We start from the raw sequence: 17,545 nt of genomic DNA, 5'->3' as shown, positions 1-17,545 counted from the left end.
GAATCCCCTGTGTTTACACTGGCTGCTCAGGATACCTCTTATGGTATAAGGCTGGCAAGCAATACCAGTCCATCACAAAGTCATATCTGTCATCAAGAAAAGCAAAACAAAAGACATAGCCAAGTGCATGCCATTGGCATTCTCTAGGTATCCCTTAACCCTTGTATTTCTCACTTTAGGGTAGTCAAAGTCAGACGCTCTCCATCCAATCTGACAGAGTTTGAGCTATTTTGCAAAGAATAGGCAAACATTTCACTCTAGATGTACAAAGCTGGTAGAGACATACCCAAAAAGACTTGCAGCGAAAGGTGGCTCTACAAAGCATTGACTCACATAAAATCCCAATAAAATACATTTACGTTTTTGGTTGTACCATGACTAAAATGTCAAGGGGTATGATTACTTTTTCAAGCCACCATGCATATTTAGACGACTTCGTTAACCCAAAACTGTGCCAAAAGTTAAAGCTGAACTCTGGGGGGGAAAAAACCCTTGCAGTGACTCTCCTTCTCCCCCAACCCCTTCACCCGCTGCAGGGTTTACAGTGCATCCGGAAAGTATTCACAGCGCTTCAATTTTTCCACATTTTTTTATGTTACAGCCTTATTCCAAAATGGATTAAATTCATTATTTTCCTTTAAAATTCTACAGACAATACCCCATAATGACAACGCAAAAGAATTTTGATTGAAATCTTTGCAAAATTATTAAAGAAAAAAAAAAAATCACATGTACATAACTATTCAAAAGCCTTTGCGCAATACTTTGTTAAAAGCACCTTTGGCACCAATTACAGCCTCATGTCCTTTTGAGTATGATGCTACAAGCTTGGCACACCAATTTTTCGGCAGTTTCTCCCATTCTTCTTTGCAGGACCTCTCAAGCTTCATCAGGTTGGATGGGGAGTGTCGGTGCACAGCCATTTTCAGATCTCTCCGGAGATGTTCAATCGGGTTCAAGTCTGGGCTCTGGCTGGGTCACTCAAGGACATTCACAGAGTTGTACCGTAGCCACTCCTTTGTTATCTTGACTGTGTGCTTAGGATTGCTGTCCTGTTGGTAGATGAACCTTTGCCCCAGTCTGAGGTCCAGAGCGCTCTGGAGCAGATTTTCATCAAGGATGTTTCTGAACATTGCTCCATTCATCTTTCACTCTATCCCGACTAGTCTCTCAGTTCCTACCGCTGAAACACATCCCCACAGTATGATGCTGCCACCACCATGCTGCACTGTAGGGATGGTATTGGCCAGGTGATGAGCAGTGCCTGGTTTCCTCCAGACATGACACTTGCCATTCAGGCCAAAGAGTTCAATCTTTATTTCATCAGACCAGAGAATTTTGTTTCTCATGGTGAGAGTCCTTCAGGTGCCTTTTGGCAAACTCCAGGCAGGCTGTCATGTGCCTTTTACTGAGGAGAGGCTTCTGTCTGGACACTCTACCATACAATCCTGATTGATGTAGTGCTTCAGAGATGGTTGTTTTTTCTGGAAAGTTCTCCTCTCTCCACAGAGAAACACTGGAGCTCTGTCAGAGTGACCACCAGGTTCTTGGTCACCTCCCTGACTAAGGCCCTTTACCCGCAATCGCTCAGTTTGGCCGGGCGGTCCACTCTAGGAAGAGTCCTGGTGGTTCCAAATGTCTTCTATTTATGGATGATGGAGGCCACTGTGCTCATTGGGACCTTTAATTCTGCAGAAATTATTCTGTACCCTTCCCCAGATCTGTGCCTCAATACAATCCTGTCTCGGAGGTCTGCAGACAATTTCTTGGACTTCAAAGCTTGATTTATGCTTCGACATGCACGGTTAACTGAGACCTTATATAGACAGGTAACAATGGTCAAGAAGAGATCAAGGGATTATCACGGTGCCAAACAGTGATTGAAATATGTAGAGTAAAATAACAATATTTTATTCACAAATAGTTAAAAGAAATGTATAAAACATACATATCAGGGGTGTGAACAATACAAAAAAATAACGAGAGATAAAAAGCCAACTAAGCAGTAGTTTCACAGAACCAAGCCTCTGGCGTGGTGGCAGGTCCTGTAAACAGGTATATGAAGTCCTACATGTTTCGCCTAAACTGGCTTCCTCAGGGACAGTTGGTTATACCTGTATTATTATCTTGAAATTCTATAACAGAAAAATAGTAACAGTCAGACAAAAGCTAGCAGTATAGTGGCATCAACTATTATTAACATTTTATCATCATCATGAAAAACTGTATGTGGCTGTCGGATATAGCTACAGATCATCCCACATAGTAGTTGCTGGAGTACGGGCCTAGCCAACCAATGACACCCAGATACCGCCCTCTCCACCCAGCAGACACCCCAGGGACACCATGATGTAAGATGGTAAATTACCTACCAATGGGTCCCAAGGGGCAAGCGTAGGAGACCCCGAGGTGAATTCAAGGCATAAAAGCACAATAGGAGGCTACAGGGGGCAAAAAAGAGGACCTGGGAAGAAGAAAAAGTATAATGCAAATAATAAAGTTTTGGCAAATCCTAGAAAATAGCCTCAAAACTACTTATGTTTTGTGCAGTTATCAAAAAAGGAAAAGGAAGAGCAGGGCACCCAATATACTAGCTTAGATCTGAGCAAATGTGGCAGGTGGATGATCACTGAAAATTAGAGGGATGAGGATATATATTTTAGACGCATGCAAATGCAAGGGTGTATGAAAAAGAGCATTACCAGGGGGTTGGAAATGAATAGTGAATGAGTATTAAAGCAAAAGTGTATGCCCAAAAATAAATGAACTCACCAGTAGTTCCGGTGAAGCTATTAGGGTAATAGAGACCAGTAGGATAAAAGTTGGTGAGAGCAGTATAATTAGCTCTAAGAAATCACTCTGCAGGGGAAACATAGAATCAATGTAAATGTGAGCAGAAAGGGGGCCTGAAAGAATCGCATAGCAACAGAGTAATGAGCATACCTTGATTTATGCAGCATAAGCGTGGGTGCCCTGGAGACGCCGACGAAGGAATGCCCCCCATGCACGTCAGGTGTCTAACGTCACCATGGTGTGTGAGCGGACAGAAGGCGCCACTGCGCATGCGCCTGGTACAAACCTCGTAAGCCTAAAAGGTCCAGGGGGCTATGCGGGAGAGTCTGACGCTGCATGTGTAGTAAGTGTATCCACTTGGTTTCGAGTTGGAGTAGTTTTTGATCAATGTCACCCCCCGACATGTGGGATTGAAACACAACTACAACCCTCAGGTTATTGGCTTCACTGCTCTTGAACATGTCCCCCCACATTGTACTGGTATGTGACTGTCGGATCTGACCTACCGCAGGACCACGACAGGGACTTGGCCCTCGTCTCCCCAATTGTGTGTGGGGGAATGATGGTCATGCGTCCCTTGATTGTTCCTGGTTTCTTCTTCCCACGTTGCTGGACTACTGGCCCCCCTCACAGCTAGTGTTCGCCCCTCTGTTCCCCTCTGTTGTCCTGAGATTTACCCCTTTGGCCCTTGACTTTTACCCCCTTGGGATGCCGGGGGTACGCGTCTGTTTGATCCTGGCTAAGGTGATCCTTGGCATTTACTGACACTTTGGCTGCATGGACACCCAAGGGCGGTGCTGCCTACGGCCAGTATCCGCCCGCCCCCAGCCACTGCCCAGAGAGGATCTTTTTTAACATCATTACATCCTCCAGTGGTCCATGGCTCTGTCCCTCTGACAGGCTCCGCTGTCCACTGTGTTCTCCGCTGCGTGTACTACACATGCAGCGTCAGACTCTCCCGCATAGCCCCCTGGACCTTGTAGGCTTACGAGGTTTGCGCATGCGCAGTGGCGCCTTCTGTCCGCTCACACGCCATGGTGACGTTAGACACCTGACGTGCGTGGGGGGCATAAGAGGCCGGCGATTCCGGCCGTTCCTTCGTCGGCGTCTCTAGGGCACCCACGCTTATGCTGCATAAATCAAGGTATGCTCATTACTCTGTTGCTATGCGTTTCTTTCAGGCCCCCTTTCTGCTCACATTTACATTGATTCTATGTTTCCCCTGCAGAGTGATTTCTTAGAGCTAATTATACTGCTCTCACCAACTTTTATCCTACTGGCCTCTATTAGCTTCACCGGAACTACTGGCGAGTTCATTTATTTTTGGGCATACACTTTTGCTTTAATACTCTTTATTAATTTCCAACCCCCTTGTAATGCTCTTTTCCATACACCCTTGCATTTGCATGCGTCTAAAATATATATCCTCATCCCTCTAATTTTCAGTGATCATCCACCTGCCACATTTGCTCAGATCTAAGCTAGTATATTGGGTGCCCTGCTCTTCCTTTTCCTTTTTTGATAACTGCACAAAACGTAAGTATTTTTGAGGCTATGTTAGCCCTACTTGTTGTTGGTCTGCACACCCAGAACCCTTTTTTTTTTTTTTTCTGGGATTTGCCAAAACTTTATTTACATCATACTTTTTCTTCTTCCCAGGTCCTCTTTTTTGGCCCCTGTAGCCTCCTATTGTGCTTTTATGCCTTGAATTCACCTCGGGGTCTCCTACGCTTGCCCCTTGGGACCCATTGGTAGGTAATTTACCATCTTACATCATGGGGGTCCCTGGGGTGTCTGCTGGGTGGAGAGGGCGGTATCTGGGTGTCATTGGTTGGCTAGGCCCGTACTCCAGCAACTACTATATGGGATGATCTGTAGCTATATCCGACAGCCACATACAGTTTTTCATGATGATGATAAAATGTTAATAATAGTTGATGCCACTATACTGCTAGTTTTTGTCTGACTGTTACTATTTTTCTGTTATAGAATTTCAAGGTAATAATACAGGTATAACCAACTGTCCCTGAGGAAGCCAGTTTAGGCGAAACATGTAGGACTTCATATACCTGTTTACAGGACCTGCCACCACGCCAGAGGCTTGGTTCTGTGAAACTACTGCTTAGTTGGCTTTTTATCTCTCTTATTATTTTTTTGTACTGTTCACACCCCTGATATGTATGTTTATACATTTCTTTTAACTATTTGTGAATAAAATATTGTTATTTTACTCTACGTATTTCAATCACTGTTTGGCACCGTGATAATCCCTTGATCTCTTCTTGACCATTGTTACTTATGTTATTGGGATGAGGTGCCATATTGTTAAGAGGATTATCCAGTCATCTAACCCCTTATTTATATAGACAGGTGTATGCCTTTCCAAATCATGTCCAATCAGCTGAATTTACCACAGGTGGTCTCCAATCAAGTTGTAGAATCATCTCAAGGATGATCAGTGAAAACAGGGTGCACCTGAAATCAAATTTGAGTGTCATGGCAAAGGCTGTGAATACTTATGTACATGTGATTTGTTTGTTTTTTTTTATTTTTAACACATTTGCAAAGATTTCAAACAAAACTTCTTTCACATTGTCATCATGGAGTATTGTTTGTAGAATATTGAGGAAAATAATGAATTGAATTAATTTTGGAATAAGGTTGTAACATAACAAAATGTGGAAAAAGGGAAGCGCTGTGAATACATTCCAGATGTACTGTAAATGCTTATGTGCCTGTTTTCCACATTCCAAGGTTACCTGCATATTGGTAGCATTGATGTATAACTCAAGGAGCCATGTTTTATGGTTTATTAGATTATGTATGCTTGCTATTGGCTACTAATGGGCCTACTTGTATTGTAAACCTAATGTAAGTTGTTTATGGTTTGTACCTTTTATATTTTTCCTGAAAACTAATAGAAGTAGATTAAACCTAAATCCACTTGAATGTATATCAGCAATCATTACAATGACAAAATGTGTTTAATCATAATGAAAGACATGACCCATTACTAATTTTGGTATCCGTTTCGCTTTGCAGCCTTCCTGGTCATTGGAAAGCTTCCTATGTAATGGTGTTCATCAGAATGCCTCAATCAGCTCAACAGGATGGTTCAATAAAATACTTAAACTGCTTTTGCCTGGTTCAAATGCCATCAATACTTTAAAATGAACTGCTAAAACGTTTTAAATACAGATAGCCAATATAAAAATGCCAAATTGATCATGTTATGCAGAAGTTAGAAGCCTTAGTCAACATATTGCTTATTTCAGTAGTATAAGTAGGATGGTTAAAAAGGTATACACCAGAGTTGGGTTTATTTATTTCAGCATTATGATCAGTAGCTTTCCCCTCATTGTGGAATGTTCCAACGGGTTTGATGTTTTCCAGACCATAAAGCAAGAAAATAAAAATGCTACATTTTCAGCTCTAGAGAATTCCTAAGTCCTAGACATTGCCCAGACTCCCAGTCGAGTAATTATAAACCTCTCCAACCCTCCCTTTCAAAACAGCCTCAACCTTGGTCGTTTCTAAATATCCAATGACTATTGAAGAGGTCAATTCAGGATTGAGACTGAGCTTCATTAGAAGACAGGAGCCAGGAGTATGAAAAACATTGTACAGCTTCAAGCAGCACAAGTGGCAGAATTGTCCAGGAATGTGTAGGATGAAAAGAAGCAGGATTTTATAAACTTGTACTCTGGTAACCAAATGAACACTTAACACAGAATAGCAAGCAAATGATAAAATTCACAGAAGCACCACACGTCGTCTCAACTGTATTCAGTCTTGATATATACACTCTCTGCCGGGACTGTCCTACATTCGAACCATGTATGGGCAGCCTGATTGTCCCAAAATTGAGCGGTCAACTTGGGTACAACCAGACTGTCCAATTTTTCATGCAATTGCCAGCAGTTATAGCTGCAAACAGTAATCAGCATGTGTTTTTCCGGCCGGGATGGCTCCTCCGTCAGGAGAACATAATAGCTCTGCGGGAGGGATTCCTCTATCAACACTTAATGTTGATGGGTAATCGAGCGATTCTTTCCTGCAACCCTTTGTTGCAGGAAAGAAAACCACACCATCTATGGCCCGCTTTAGAGGACGACATGTATTTAGTGCCTGCAACTTCCTCTTTCAGGTTACAACCTCTAGTCTGCTTATTTGATTATGAAAGAACATCAACTACTAATGAAGTCCTGTTCATGCTCACAGCATTATGTAATCCCCACACATTTTGCAAGGTAAACCAATCTAGGCAACACTTAAATGAGGCTTCCCCTTTCCTCTGATACTTTGATTATTTTCTAATAAATCACTTTCTAAAAATGTTTTTAAGCTTTTCTGTGCAGTCACATGCCCACAAAGCTCTGGCTAGTCACTTTACTGTGGAAGGACCGGCAACAGCACTGAATCCTATATGCCTGTGATGTTAATCCGCTGCTGACCAAAGCTCTCAGGGTTGTTGAAGCATTGTCAGACACCCAGCAGTCGCAGAAAGAGGAGAGAGGAACGTATTTATTACCAAATTAAAAGCATCACTGAACTATATTGAAGGCTGACACCATAGTATCAAATCATCCTTGGCCCAAAGGTTTATGGCTGGATGAATCATACCAGGCAAACGTCTATACAATATTAAACCAAAACACATCACACTACAAACTAAACATACATTTAGCAACATAATTATTGCTGGTAAGATACATGAACAACTTAAAAAGGGACATCCAAATTTGGGAAAACTATCAAACTTACTTCTTCCTCCAGTTTCACCACCTTGCCTTGCGCATTGTTCAGGGCCTGGTCTCGAATCTCAATATGTCTTCTTTGATCCTCATTCATAGAACGTAAAGACGACATCTCCATTTCCAGCTTCTCCTTTTCTCTCTGGAGTTCCTTGTCTGTAAAACATAAAAAAGAGAAAATGTACGGATTTTCAAAAAGTTCCCAAAACTTGACAGATAAGACATTTTACCTCAATCTTAAAAATCATTTTGTTTTTAGTGTATAACAACATCTTTTGTACTGTTATCTAAAAGGATGTAATTTGTAGGAATTAACCAACAGACAGGAGTAAACTAGATTTAACAAAGATGTAAAGGAGAGTTGAATAGTTTTTTTAAACCCTATTCATTGTGTAGCTTATAAAGCTGGCCAAACATTGGAATGTACCTTTTTAACAGATGGGATTGCTTGGGTGAATTTTTCATTAGCAAAATATTTTACTGTAGACATTGTCAAACACATACAGTGGAAGGATATATGAGCTAGAGACCATACAACCAATATACATATGCATGTCCTGGCTCTTCTATGTGCAAAAGGAAGAGCTGAATAAGAAAATGTATTAAAAACTTTCCTAAGTACCAGACTTTTCAGACTGTAGACCCCAGTCTCCTGCCACAACCATTTTTTGTCATGCATGATCAGACTGCATAATTATTTGCAGCACACAACAGTATCATAAATCAACAATAGTCAAAAGATAAACTATCAAAGTACAAAAATTACTTCTGCATTCATTTATTATTTATAAGTTATTTCCTATTCTATGGCAGTAAACTTAATTTAGGTATGTTGAGCCATAAGACTGAAAAACATCTTGTAAATCATGCTAGGAGTTGGTATAAAATTCCCATCACAATCACGTGTAATACCCATAATTTTGCAAGAGTAGGCACAGCAGTGTTTAAACGGCTGTCATTGTTCATTCAAGGTCCTCCCTTAGTGCCAATCCTTTGACTCATACAGTTAAAATGTAATTATAAACATCATCAACATCCCACTATATTCAACCATGTATAACAAACATCTGGGTGTGTGTTCGAGAAATGGGTGTAATTCTATGATAACCCAGGGACATAAATTAACAACAGAAAGCAAACTCCTAACTGGGCAGTAGTTGAAAGCAGTTTCACCAGGTTAATTTCACCACCTCTACTGTTCCCCAAATTTCAGAGAACACAAAAAGGTCATTTGTTTTTGTTTGTTTTTTTAACAAGTTTATATTTCTTATACTAGAACTCACTTTATTCCAATAAAACTAATGAATCCGCCATTCATTTCAACCATGCAAATGTGAATGTTCTAATAGCACAGGATGCCAGCTATTACATTTATCAGCCATGATGCCTCTTTAGTGGCCCTCTTTGATTTAGTCACTTTGTAACTATGGGTGTTGCTTCTCTGAGTTTTGAGCCAAGCTCCACCCACCCCAAAAGTGTAATCCTAATGCCCCAGATGTGTTCTCACATAACAATTCAGTAGGGATACACAATAGAGTCTGTCCAATAGTAACAAAACAAATCTAAAATCTCTGAGGTTTGTCTGGTTAATAAAAGTTATTAGGCATTAGGTATCCAGTCATGGGCAAAATGTTCTGACACTAAAACTAAAGAGTGTGAGCAATCACTGACCTTAAAAGAGAAGTATGGTTTAAAAAAAAATAAAAAATATTTATTCTAGGTGGATGCAACATCTGACCCCCGCCGGCACTAAGACTGTCTCTAAGAGCTCTGTGAGCAGAGAGCTGGTGACTGTCAATCAATGGCTCTCGGCTCTCTCACTAGAGCGCTGGGCTGTGGAGGGGGCAGGAGCGGCTGGCTTAGAGGCTAACCCAGGTGCCAGTCCAGGGCTGTGGGCGGATCCCAACCCTATTGTCGCAAACTTGTCCCAGCCTAGACTGACTCTGTGACATCAACCAAAAGTGGGCTTCAGCCAGCTGCCTGCTGAAAACGGGTCACAAGAGTGCAGAACAAACCGCACTCCTGTGATCCACAGGAGAAATACAGCCTAGCAAACTTTGGCTGTACTTTTCCTTTAAAGCAGAACTTTGCCCAAAACTTATTAAAAAACGTTTTCTTTATCAAGAAACATACATTCCACATTAATTATGCTACCCTTTTCCTGGAGGCTGAAGCCCAGAGCCCCTATACAGCAGTAAATCTTGGCACTGTCAGCAGATCAGCCTGTAGCAGTTCTGATTTTCAGCACAATAGAGAACTGAGGCTGTTGCAGTGCACTGAATATTAAACAATATAAGCACTTATTTTGAATGTTTTACATAGCTATACCGGCAAAAGAGGCAAGCACGATGCCATCCATCAGGTCTTAAGTTTCTGACAAACGCTCCACTTTAATATTCCAATCACCAGAGTATGAAGGAAGCTGAACTATTGCATATGTATTCTTTTACATCTAAAAACCAGATAAGTAGTATCATTTGTAAGGAAGAGAATTTTAAATGTGAACAGTATTTTTACCAAAAGAAAAATCCTGTATAAATCCAGCTACAGCCAAGACAGAATGACAATTTGAATGGAGACAAACGCAATCAGGCTGTGGTGAGTGAGTGAGCATGTAATATGCAAGTACCATACAACCTGAGAAAGAATGTATATGTGCATATCCCTTCCACTATAGAATGTAGGTCAACAAAAAAAGCTTACAAAGTGTAGATCATGGAAAGCACTAACTGTCTCGGAGTAGATAACATTTCTTGTTCTGGCTAAAAGTTTTCACATGGCCTTGGCAGTTAACTTGGGGATACCACCGAAAAAAGTTTACAGCGTTTCTTTAATCATAAAGGGACTGTAATGTGTGGGGACATTTCAAATGCAACCGGTATTTAGCAAAGTTCAATAAAACTTTAAGAGGAAGTAAAATTTACGAACCTAGTTTGTAGACTAGAATTAGAACACAAAGGCAGTGACCAGGCTTAAGAATGAGGCATAGACTGAAAGTAGGAAGTCAGAACAAGAAAATTATCTTTATATCATTCAATTAGTGCACACACAGCACTGCTGATAAGTGACAGGATCATTGACATTACAGACATTACTTTGTGAACAAGAAATGAACAGTATCTAAACAGAAGATCTAGTAACACTAGTCCCTGCAGCCATTAACACCCAGTCACTGACAGACCAGTATAGCTACATTCCACACACTACGGCAGTGGGAGGATGGTGAATCAGGGCAAAGGATTACATGAGAACAAGGCCGTGCCACTTCTAAAGAACTATGTGAGAAGCTTTCATCTTTGTGTGTCCACCAAAACGTGACACCAACAAAACTAATTGCTGCAATTTCACTGGAAGCTAACAGGTAGCTGTGGGAAACTTCTTTTTTTTTTTTTTTAAACAAACACTCCATCTGTCAGTGGATAACAAAGATACAAAAAAGTATCTTACAAAAACTTTACTAAGTTCACCAACTTCTTGTCCAGTGTGGTGAATGTGATTCTTGAAGGTTTATCAAAATATAAAGTACTTGGGTAAGGACTGATGTGGATGTTGTAGAGCCCTTTCACACAGATGCTTTTTTTTTTTTTTTTTTTTTTTTTTTTTTACATGTACCGACTGACTGACAGGTGCCTTTTTGGTGTGCTTTTGAAAAACTGCACCAAAGATGCGGCATGCAGGATTTTTCATAGCTCAGCACACCTGCAGTGTGAACAGTTACATAGGATTTAACAGGAATCGTTTTCATTCTCTTTTGTTGCCCTGGAAAAGCATGACATAAGCACTCCCATTTTGAAAGGGGTTTAAAAAAAACACAAAAAACAAAACTACATTACTATATTGATATGGGTGGAGAACAACAAAAAACACACAAATTTTTCATAGCTCAGTATTAACCACATAAAAGAGATCATATTAGCTCTAGATTGTAAGCTCTAACGAGCAGGGCCCTCTGATTCCTCCTGTATTGATTTGTATTGTAAGTGTACTGTCTGCCCTCATGTTGTAAAGCGCTGCGCAAACTGTTGGCGCTATATAAATCCTGTATAATAATAATAATAATAATAATAATAATTAGCTCTGAAAATGCCAGTTAGGGATGCAGCATCTACGATGTATTTGATTAAACAGAAAGGCTGGATGTACACAATCTAATATTACATTTAAAGTATGTTTGACCATAATAACTTCCATTTGTGTCGCAAGGGCCCACTGGAATGGGTAGAATTGAAATGTAGGGTCTGGTACTACTCATTGGTTTGTGTAATCTACATATATTGAATCTGTTCTATACATAAGTTGGAGAAACACAGCACTATGTGTATTCAAGCTAAAAAGAGCATAACTTGTATTTTTTCATTATTTTTATCAGTATAAATTGTCAGGTTATGAATGTACAGCTTAGGTCTGTGCCTTGCAATTTTACGATTTGTAATTTATTGTTTTTCTCCCATTTACTTCCTTTCCTAGTACAGGACTGTTAAACTCATAACCTTGGCAACAAATCTAGATCTCTACATGTACTCTACTGCATACAAATGACCACTTCCGAACCCCAACAATTGCACAAAGGCAATCATTACTGAAGAACAACTGCTATTGTACCCCGTGCTGTGCTACAGTATGTATAGTCTTTTACAGATATGAGCCATAAGGGAATGGTCAGAGGATGTACACTCAAACCTGTCAGGAACCTGGCAGAGATGCCAACCACCTATTGCTCAGGTGTGCCATTTAGTGCTGGAGGGAAAGTGTTAAAGAAGAGCTTATTTCCGCTATGATGCTACAAAGAAATTTTCACATTGTTTTTTCATTACACAATACTACAGATGGCCTTTAAAATTAAATATTTTAAATTACTTTCCATAATGTATATGCACAGAAGAAAGCATGACAAAGGCAGTATCTTATTGTCATTGCTCACAGCAGTATGTGCACTTAATGGGATTCAGGAATTCTTATGGCTGAAATTTTAATTAGTCTAGTTAAAAAATGAGTCAGGACATGGTGAAAGTTGACTGACTGAATTCTCCCATGGTCCAGTAAAAGTTAAATATAATAATTTTTCTACCTTCCATACTAGATTGGTTTGCTGCACAAAGTTGTATGCCACTGGTAAAGGCAAGCTTTTTTGCCCGACGTGGGATGATATAAAAAACTGACCCCCCCTTCCTCTCTAATTCCATTTTCCTTCCAATCCTATCAGTCACAAATGACATGACCACTATTATAAAGATAGACATTGGTTTGCAATACTCCAGTCATTCCACAATTCTTTTTCTTTTCCAAAACACATTCAAATTTCTTCATGCAGTATTCATGCTGGTTATACCTCTGGAGTCCCAGAAACATTAGGCAGCATATTTAATGTGGTTCCTATGTAGAGCCTCAACTCAAGACTTGGCTGACAATGTACAATGCGAGAAGACATAACACTGGAACACAACTGATTTAGGGCCAGTTCACACCACATGCAGTCCAGTGTGTTTTTTTTCTGCATCAAAAATGCATGGAAAAATAGGTTATATGGTTTTCGATGGCATAATTCACATCAGGGCTTGCAGTTCCAGTGTGTTCCAGAAAGGAAAAAAAAAAAAAAAGGCATGCTGCATTTTTCCTGCACTGAAATGCTGTAACACGCACCAGAATGCACCTACATGCACCAAAAGCACACTGGAACGTGTCCTTATTTAAGGTTAAGAAAAAAAAAAGGGGGGGGGGGAAATGCATTGACTGCATCAAACGCACTGGAAACGCATCAAAACCACGCATGCAGAAAAGCATCTGGACTGCGTTTCTATGGTGTGAACTGGCCCTAAATCTGTGAATGTTCCCATTCCAGAGTAAACATGTATATTTTCAGGCACACGTGAGGAATAAGCCTGCATTCACAACTCGGCAGAGCATATTCCTGGCAATTTAGAAATTTTTTGTGTCGGGCATTTTAAAAGCTTTGTGCAAGCACTTTTCACGGATATCTTCAGGGATCAGTTTCCTGGGCTGGGCAAGGGTAGCTTTTCAGGTGCAAATGCAGGTTTACAGACACTCCTAATTAGGTCTTTTGGGCCAAAAAAAATGGAGTGGGAGCAAAGGCAAGAAGTTTTCACAAGAAACACAGATGACAGAACATATTTAAAGAATGAAATGTCCATCCGCTACAGACAGAAAGCCGGTATATATTGCATACAGTTAGCAATAGAAAAACAGTTTGCATAATTATCTATGAAAATGAGCAACTAGGGAACAAGAATGCTATAGCTAGTACAGCATACAGCCATAATCACAAATTCTGTAAAAGTTCCTCCACGGTGGAAGGATAAGCAAGGGAAAATTAGCTTGTACCCAAGGGAAATACAGAACTACAGAAGTAAACGGTTTATTAGAACTCAAAAGTACACGAAACATGGAATAATAATGCAGTCGAAAATTAGAGTGGATATGATTTAACCAGATACTAAGGGCTCTTTCACACTGGTGGACTCTGCCGGCTGTTCCACCTTCTCAGTGGGGGATCTCTCCACTGATCACTGCTCACTCCGTTATGCAGAGCGGAAATGGACACAACTCGCTATCCTCTATGGGTGGTCAGATGTTAACAAACTACCTGTTCCGTTTACATCCGACTGTCATCCAAACTAAACTATGGATGGGGAATGGATCCCCCAGCCGTCTGTTTGTAGCAGATAGGACCAGATGTTGGTGGGTGTAAAAAGATGTCCATTTACATCCGCCGCTCCATAAAAGGGACCCGATCGCTCCGTTCATGTGAAAAGGGCCCAACTTGGTCTGATACACCCAATGGTAACTAAAAAGGACCATATGGAATTAAAACAATCAAAGAGTATTCACACCAATACTAGAGGTATACTTGATATTGTAAGGTAGGTCAAATAGCGGTAATGTACGAAGACTTGGCGCTCAGAGAGGACAAATTCTACAGTTCCCATATATGATTTAATAAATGCATTTTAGGCCCTTGATGGGCATTGAGGTGCTCAGTTCTCCTAAATTTCTTTAATGAGGTTTAAAATTTGGGCTCAGAATGAGGGTATGGAGGAGCCCCATTTAAGGGAAATATTTTATTGTATCAACAAAGGCTATTCATTTATATGACCATGTAAACTCACTGAAGAGTTCAATATTTTGAAACGGCCACCATTATTTATAGTCAGAACAGCCCCACAGTATTTATATATTGAATACAATCAGAAAGAAGTATAGATAAGCTGATTTATGCAAAACTTAAAGTGGTTGTACACCCTGTACAACCACTTTTACCTACAGGTAAGCCTATATTAAGGCTTACCTGTAAGTGCTGGAAATATCTCCTAAACCTCCATGGTTTAGGAGATATTTACAAAAAAGCTGTGTGCTGATAACTACGGCGCATGCGCACTTTAGAAAGGGCAGATTATGCCGTTTCTAATAGGGGTCATGCCGTGACTGGCGGCTCCCGCGCACAGGCGCGGGAGTGACGTCACGCAACTCCAGCCAGTCACAGAGCTGGAGTTTGCGGCCCCGGAAGGAAGAGGGGTGAAGATGGATGCTCACTGCTAGTGGGGAGAGCGGTGGCATCGCAGGCTTCAGTTTCAGGTAAGTGACACATAATGGGCTACTAGGCATAGTAGCCTTACCTTTGCAGGGAAATAAAGAGGAAGTAAAACCCACCAGGGTTTACGTCCTCTTTAACACAACGAGACATCTCATGTAGAAATAAAAGCATGCTTGATACTAAACAGGGCAACACCCACAGAAAATATGGTCTTGAAAAGAGGCAACTCACACAGAAAATATGTAAACACCTTTAATTACCTCCAACAATTAGCCGGAAAAATGTTTCACTTTTTAAAAAGCTTGGCTGTATATGGGAACCACATCACAGCCACCCCCTCCCTCCACAGGGTGGGAAAAATGGAGATCAAAGCCTTGACTAAAGAAACATCAAACCACCAAGCATCCAAGTGAATAAAATAGATGAGACCACAGATTCTGCCAAACCAAGAATTTGAGGCTTCCAGAGATTTTTAACACACTCTGAAATTCAGAGTAAATCTTCACAAATTACTCATTTAGTGCCAGTACGGTGTTTAAATAAAACCCCCTATTCTCTACTACTAAAAGTCAGCTTAGGTCTTGATGCAGAAAGTTCATCCGATCAAAGCAGCTAAAGTAGGAACAAGCCCTAAGGATGTCAGCAGATGTGCCTGTTTCCATGGTGCTAAATGGCCAGTGCTGCTTTGTAAAATCGATTACACCAATTGCCAAGAAAAGTCCCTTATTCAAACATGGTAAAATGTAGTTAACCACTTAAGCACCAAGGATATTTTTCAAACATGGTGTTTACAAATTAAACAATTTTTTTAGAAAATAATTTGAACCACCAAACATATATTTTTTTTCCAGACACACCAGAGAAGAAAATAGCGGTCGTTGCAATACTTTGTCACGCTGTATTTGCGCAGCGGTCTTACAAGCGCAATTCTTTTGGAAAAAATATACTTTTTTGAATTAAAAAAAAAAAACAGTAAAGTTAGCCCAATTTTTTTTATATTGTGAAAGATAACGTTAAGCCGAGTAAATTGATACCAAACATGTCATGCTTCCAACATGCGCCCACTCGTGGAATGGCGACAAACTTTGACCCGTAAAAATCTCCATAGGCGACGTTTAAAAATTTCTACAGGTTACCAGTTTTGAGTTACTTGGGTATGCTTTTGCTTCTGCGCGTGAGCTCAGCAGGACGGGGCACTTTACTTTTTTTTTTTTAAAAGGACAGTGTAAAAAATAAATTGGGTCACGTTTATACCTATTACAAGAAATGTAAACATCCCTTGTAATAGAAAAAAAAAGCATGAAAGGACCTCTTAAATGTGAGATCTGACATTTGACGTTGCTTCCATCATCCAATGTTATGGAGCTGAGCAGGGGCCATCTTTCCCTCACTCGGCTCCATGTCTCAGAGGGGAGAGGACCAGATCGGCTCCGCTGCTACCGATGGCTCCGGTAAGTGGCGAAGACAATCGGAGCGTGGGGGGAGCCCCTTTCCTGCCCCCAATAAAGCAATCTCGTAGTGAATCCGCCGCGGAGACCACTTTTATCAGAAAGAGGACCATCCGCTGTTTAAGAATATACCGGGGTTATGGTAGCTATCTGCTGCCATAACCCCAGTATTCTACGTCAAAATACTGACGTAGAACGACCGTGGGGGATCCGCAAGTTAACCACTTAAGACAGAGCCTCTTATTGAGATTTGTTGTTTACAAGTTAAAAACTGTTTTTTTTTTTGCTAAAAAATTACATAGATCCCCCAAACATTATACATTTTTTTTCTAACCCCCTAGAGAATAAAATGGCGGTTGTTGCAATACTTTGTCACACTGTATTTGCGCAGCAGTCTTACAAGCGCACTTTTTTTTGGAAAAAAATACACTTTTTTTAATGAAAAAAATAAGACAACTGTAAAGTTAGCCCAATTTTATTTTTTTTAGATTGTGAAAGATAATGTTACGCAGAGTAAATTGATACCCAACATGTCACGCTTCAAAATTACGCCTGCTCGTGGAATGGCGACAAACTTTTACCCTTAAAAATCTCCATAGGCGACGTTTATAAAATTCTACAGGTTGCATGTTTTGAGTTACAGAGGAGGTCTAGGGCTAGTATTATTGCTCTCACTGTACCGATCGCGGCGATACCTCACATGTGTGGTTTGAACACAGTTTTCATATGCGGGCGCTACTCACGTATGCGTTCGCATCTCAGGACGGGGCACGTTTAAATTTTTTTTTTTCTTATTTATTTTACCTTTTATTTTTTTTTTACACTGTTCTTTTAAAAAAAAAATTGTGTCACTTTTATTCCTATTACAAGGAATGTAAACATCCCTTGTAATAGAAAAAAAGCATGACGGGACCTCTTAAATATGAGATCTGGGGTTAAAAGACCTCAGATCTCTTATTTACACTAAAATGCAATTAAAAAAAAAAAAAAAAAAAAGGGGC

The 17,545-nt window shown here is 40.4% G+C and overlaps 1 protein-coding gene across 2 annotated transcripts in view; it reads right to left on the bottom strand.

Moving 5' to 3' along the window:
• The window catches only part of AMOT (angiomotin), a 104,418-nt gene that overhangs the window by 21,363 nt on the left and 65,510 nt on the right, over positions 1-17,545 (bottom strand). For both annotated transcript variants that reach the window (XM_073599343.1, XM_073599344.1), the window contains one exon: positions 7,558-7,703. In XM_073599343.1, the coding sequence (XP_073455444.1) occupies positions 7,558-7,703 (146 nt within the window). The remainder of the gene's footprint in view (positions 1-7,557; positions 7,704-17,545) is intronic.

This window comes from Aquarana catesbeiana, linkage group LG09 (assembly GCF_042186555.1).
Source record: "Aquarana catesbeiana isolate 2022-GZ linkage group LG09, ASM4218655v1, whole genome shotgun sequence".
Taxonomy (NCBI): domain Eukaryota; kingdom Metazoa; phylum Chordata; class Amphibia; order Anura; family Ranidae; genus Aquarana; species Aquarana catesbeiana.
The sequence above is the reverse complement of the archived record's forward strand: the minus strand, read 5'-3'. Positions and strand labels throughout refer to the sequence as shown.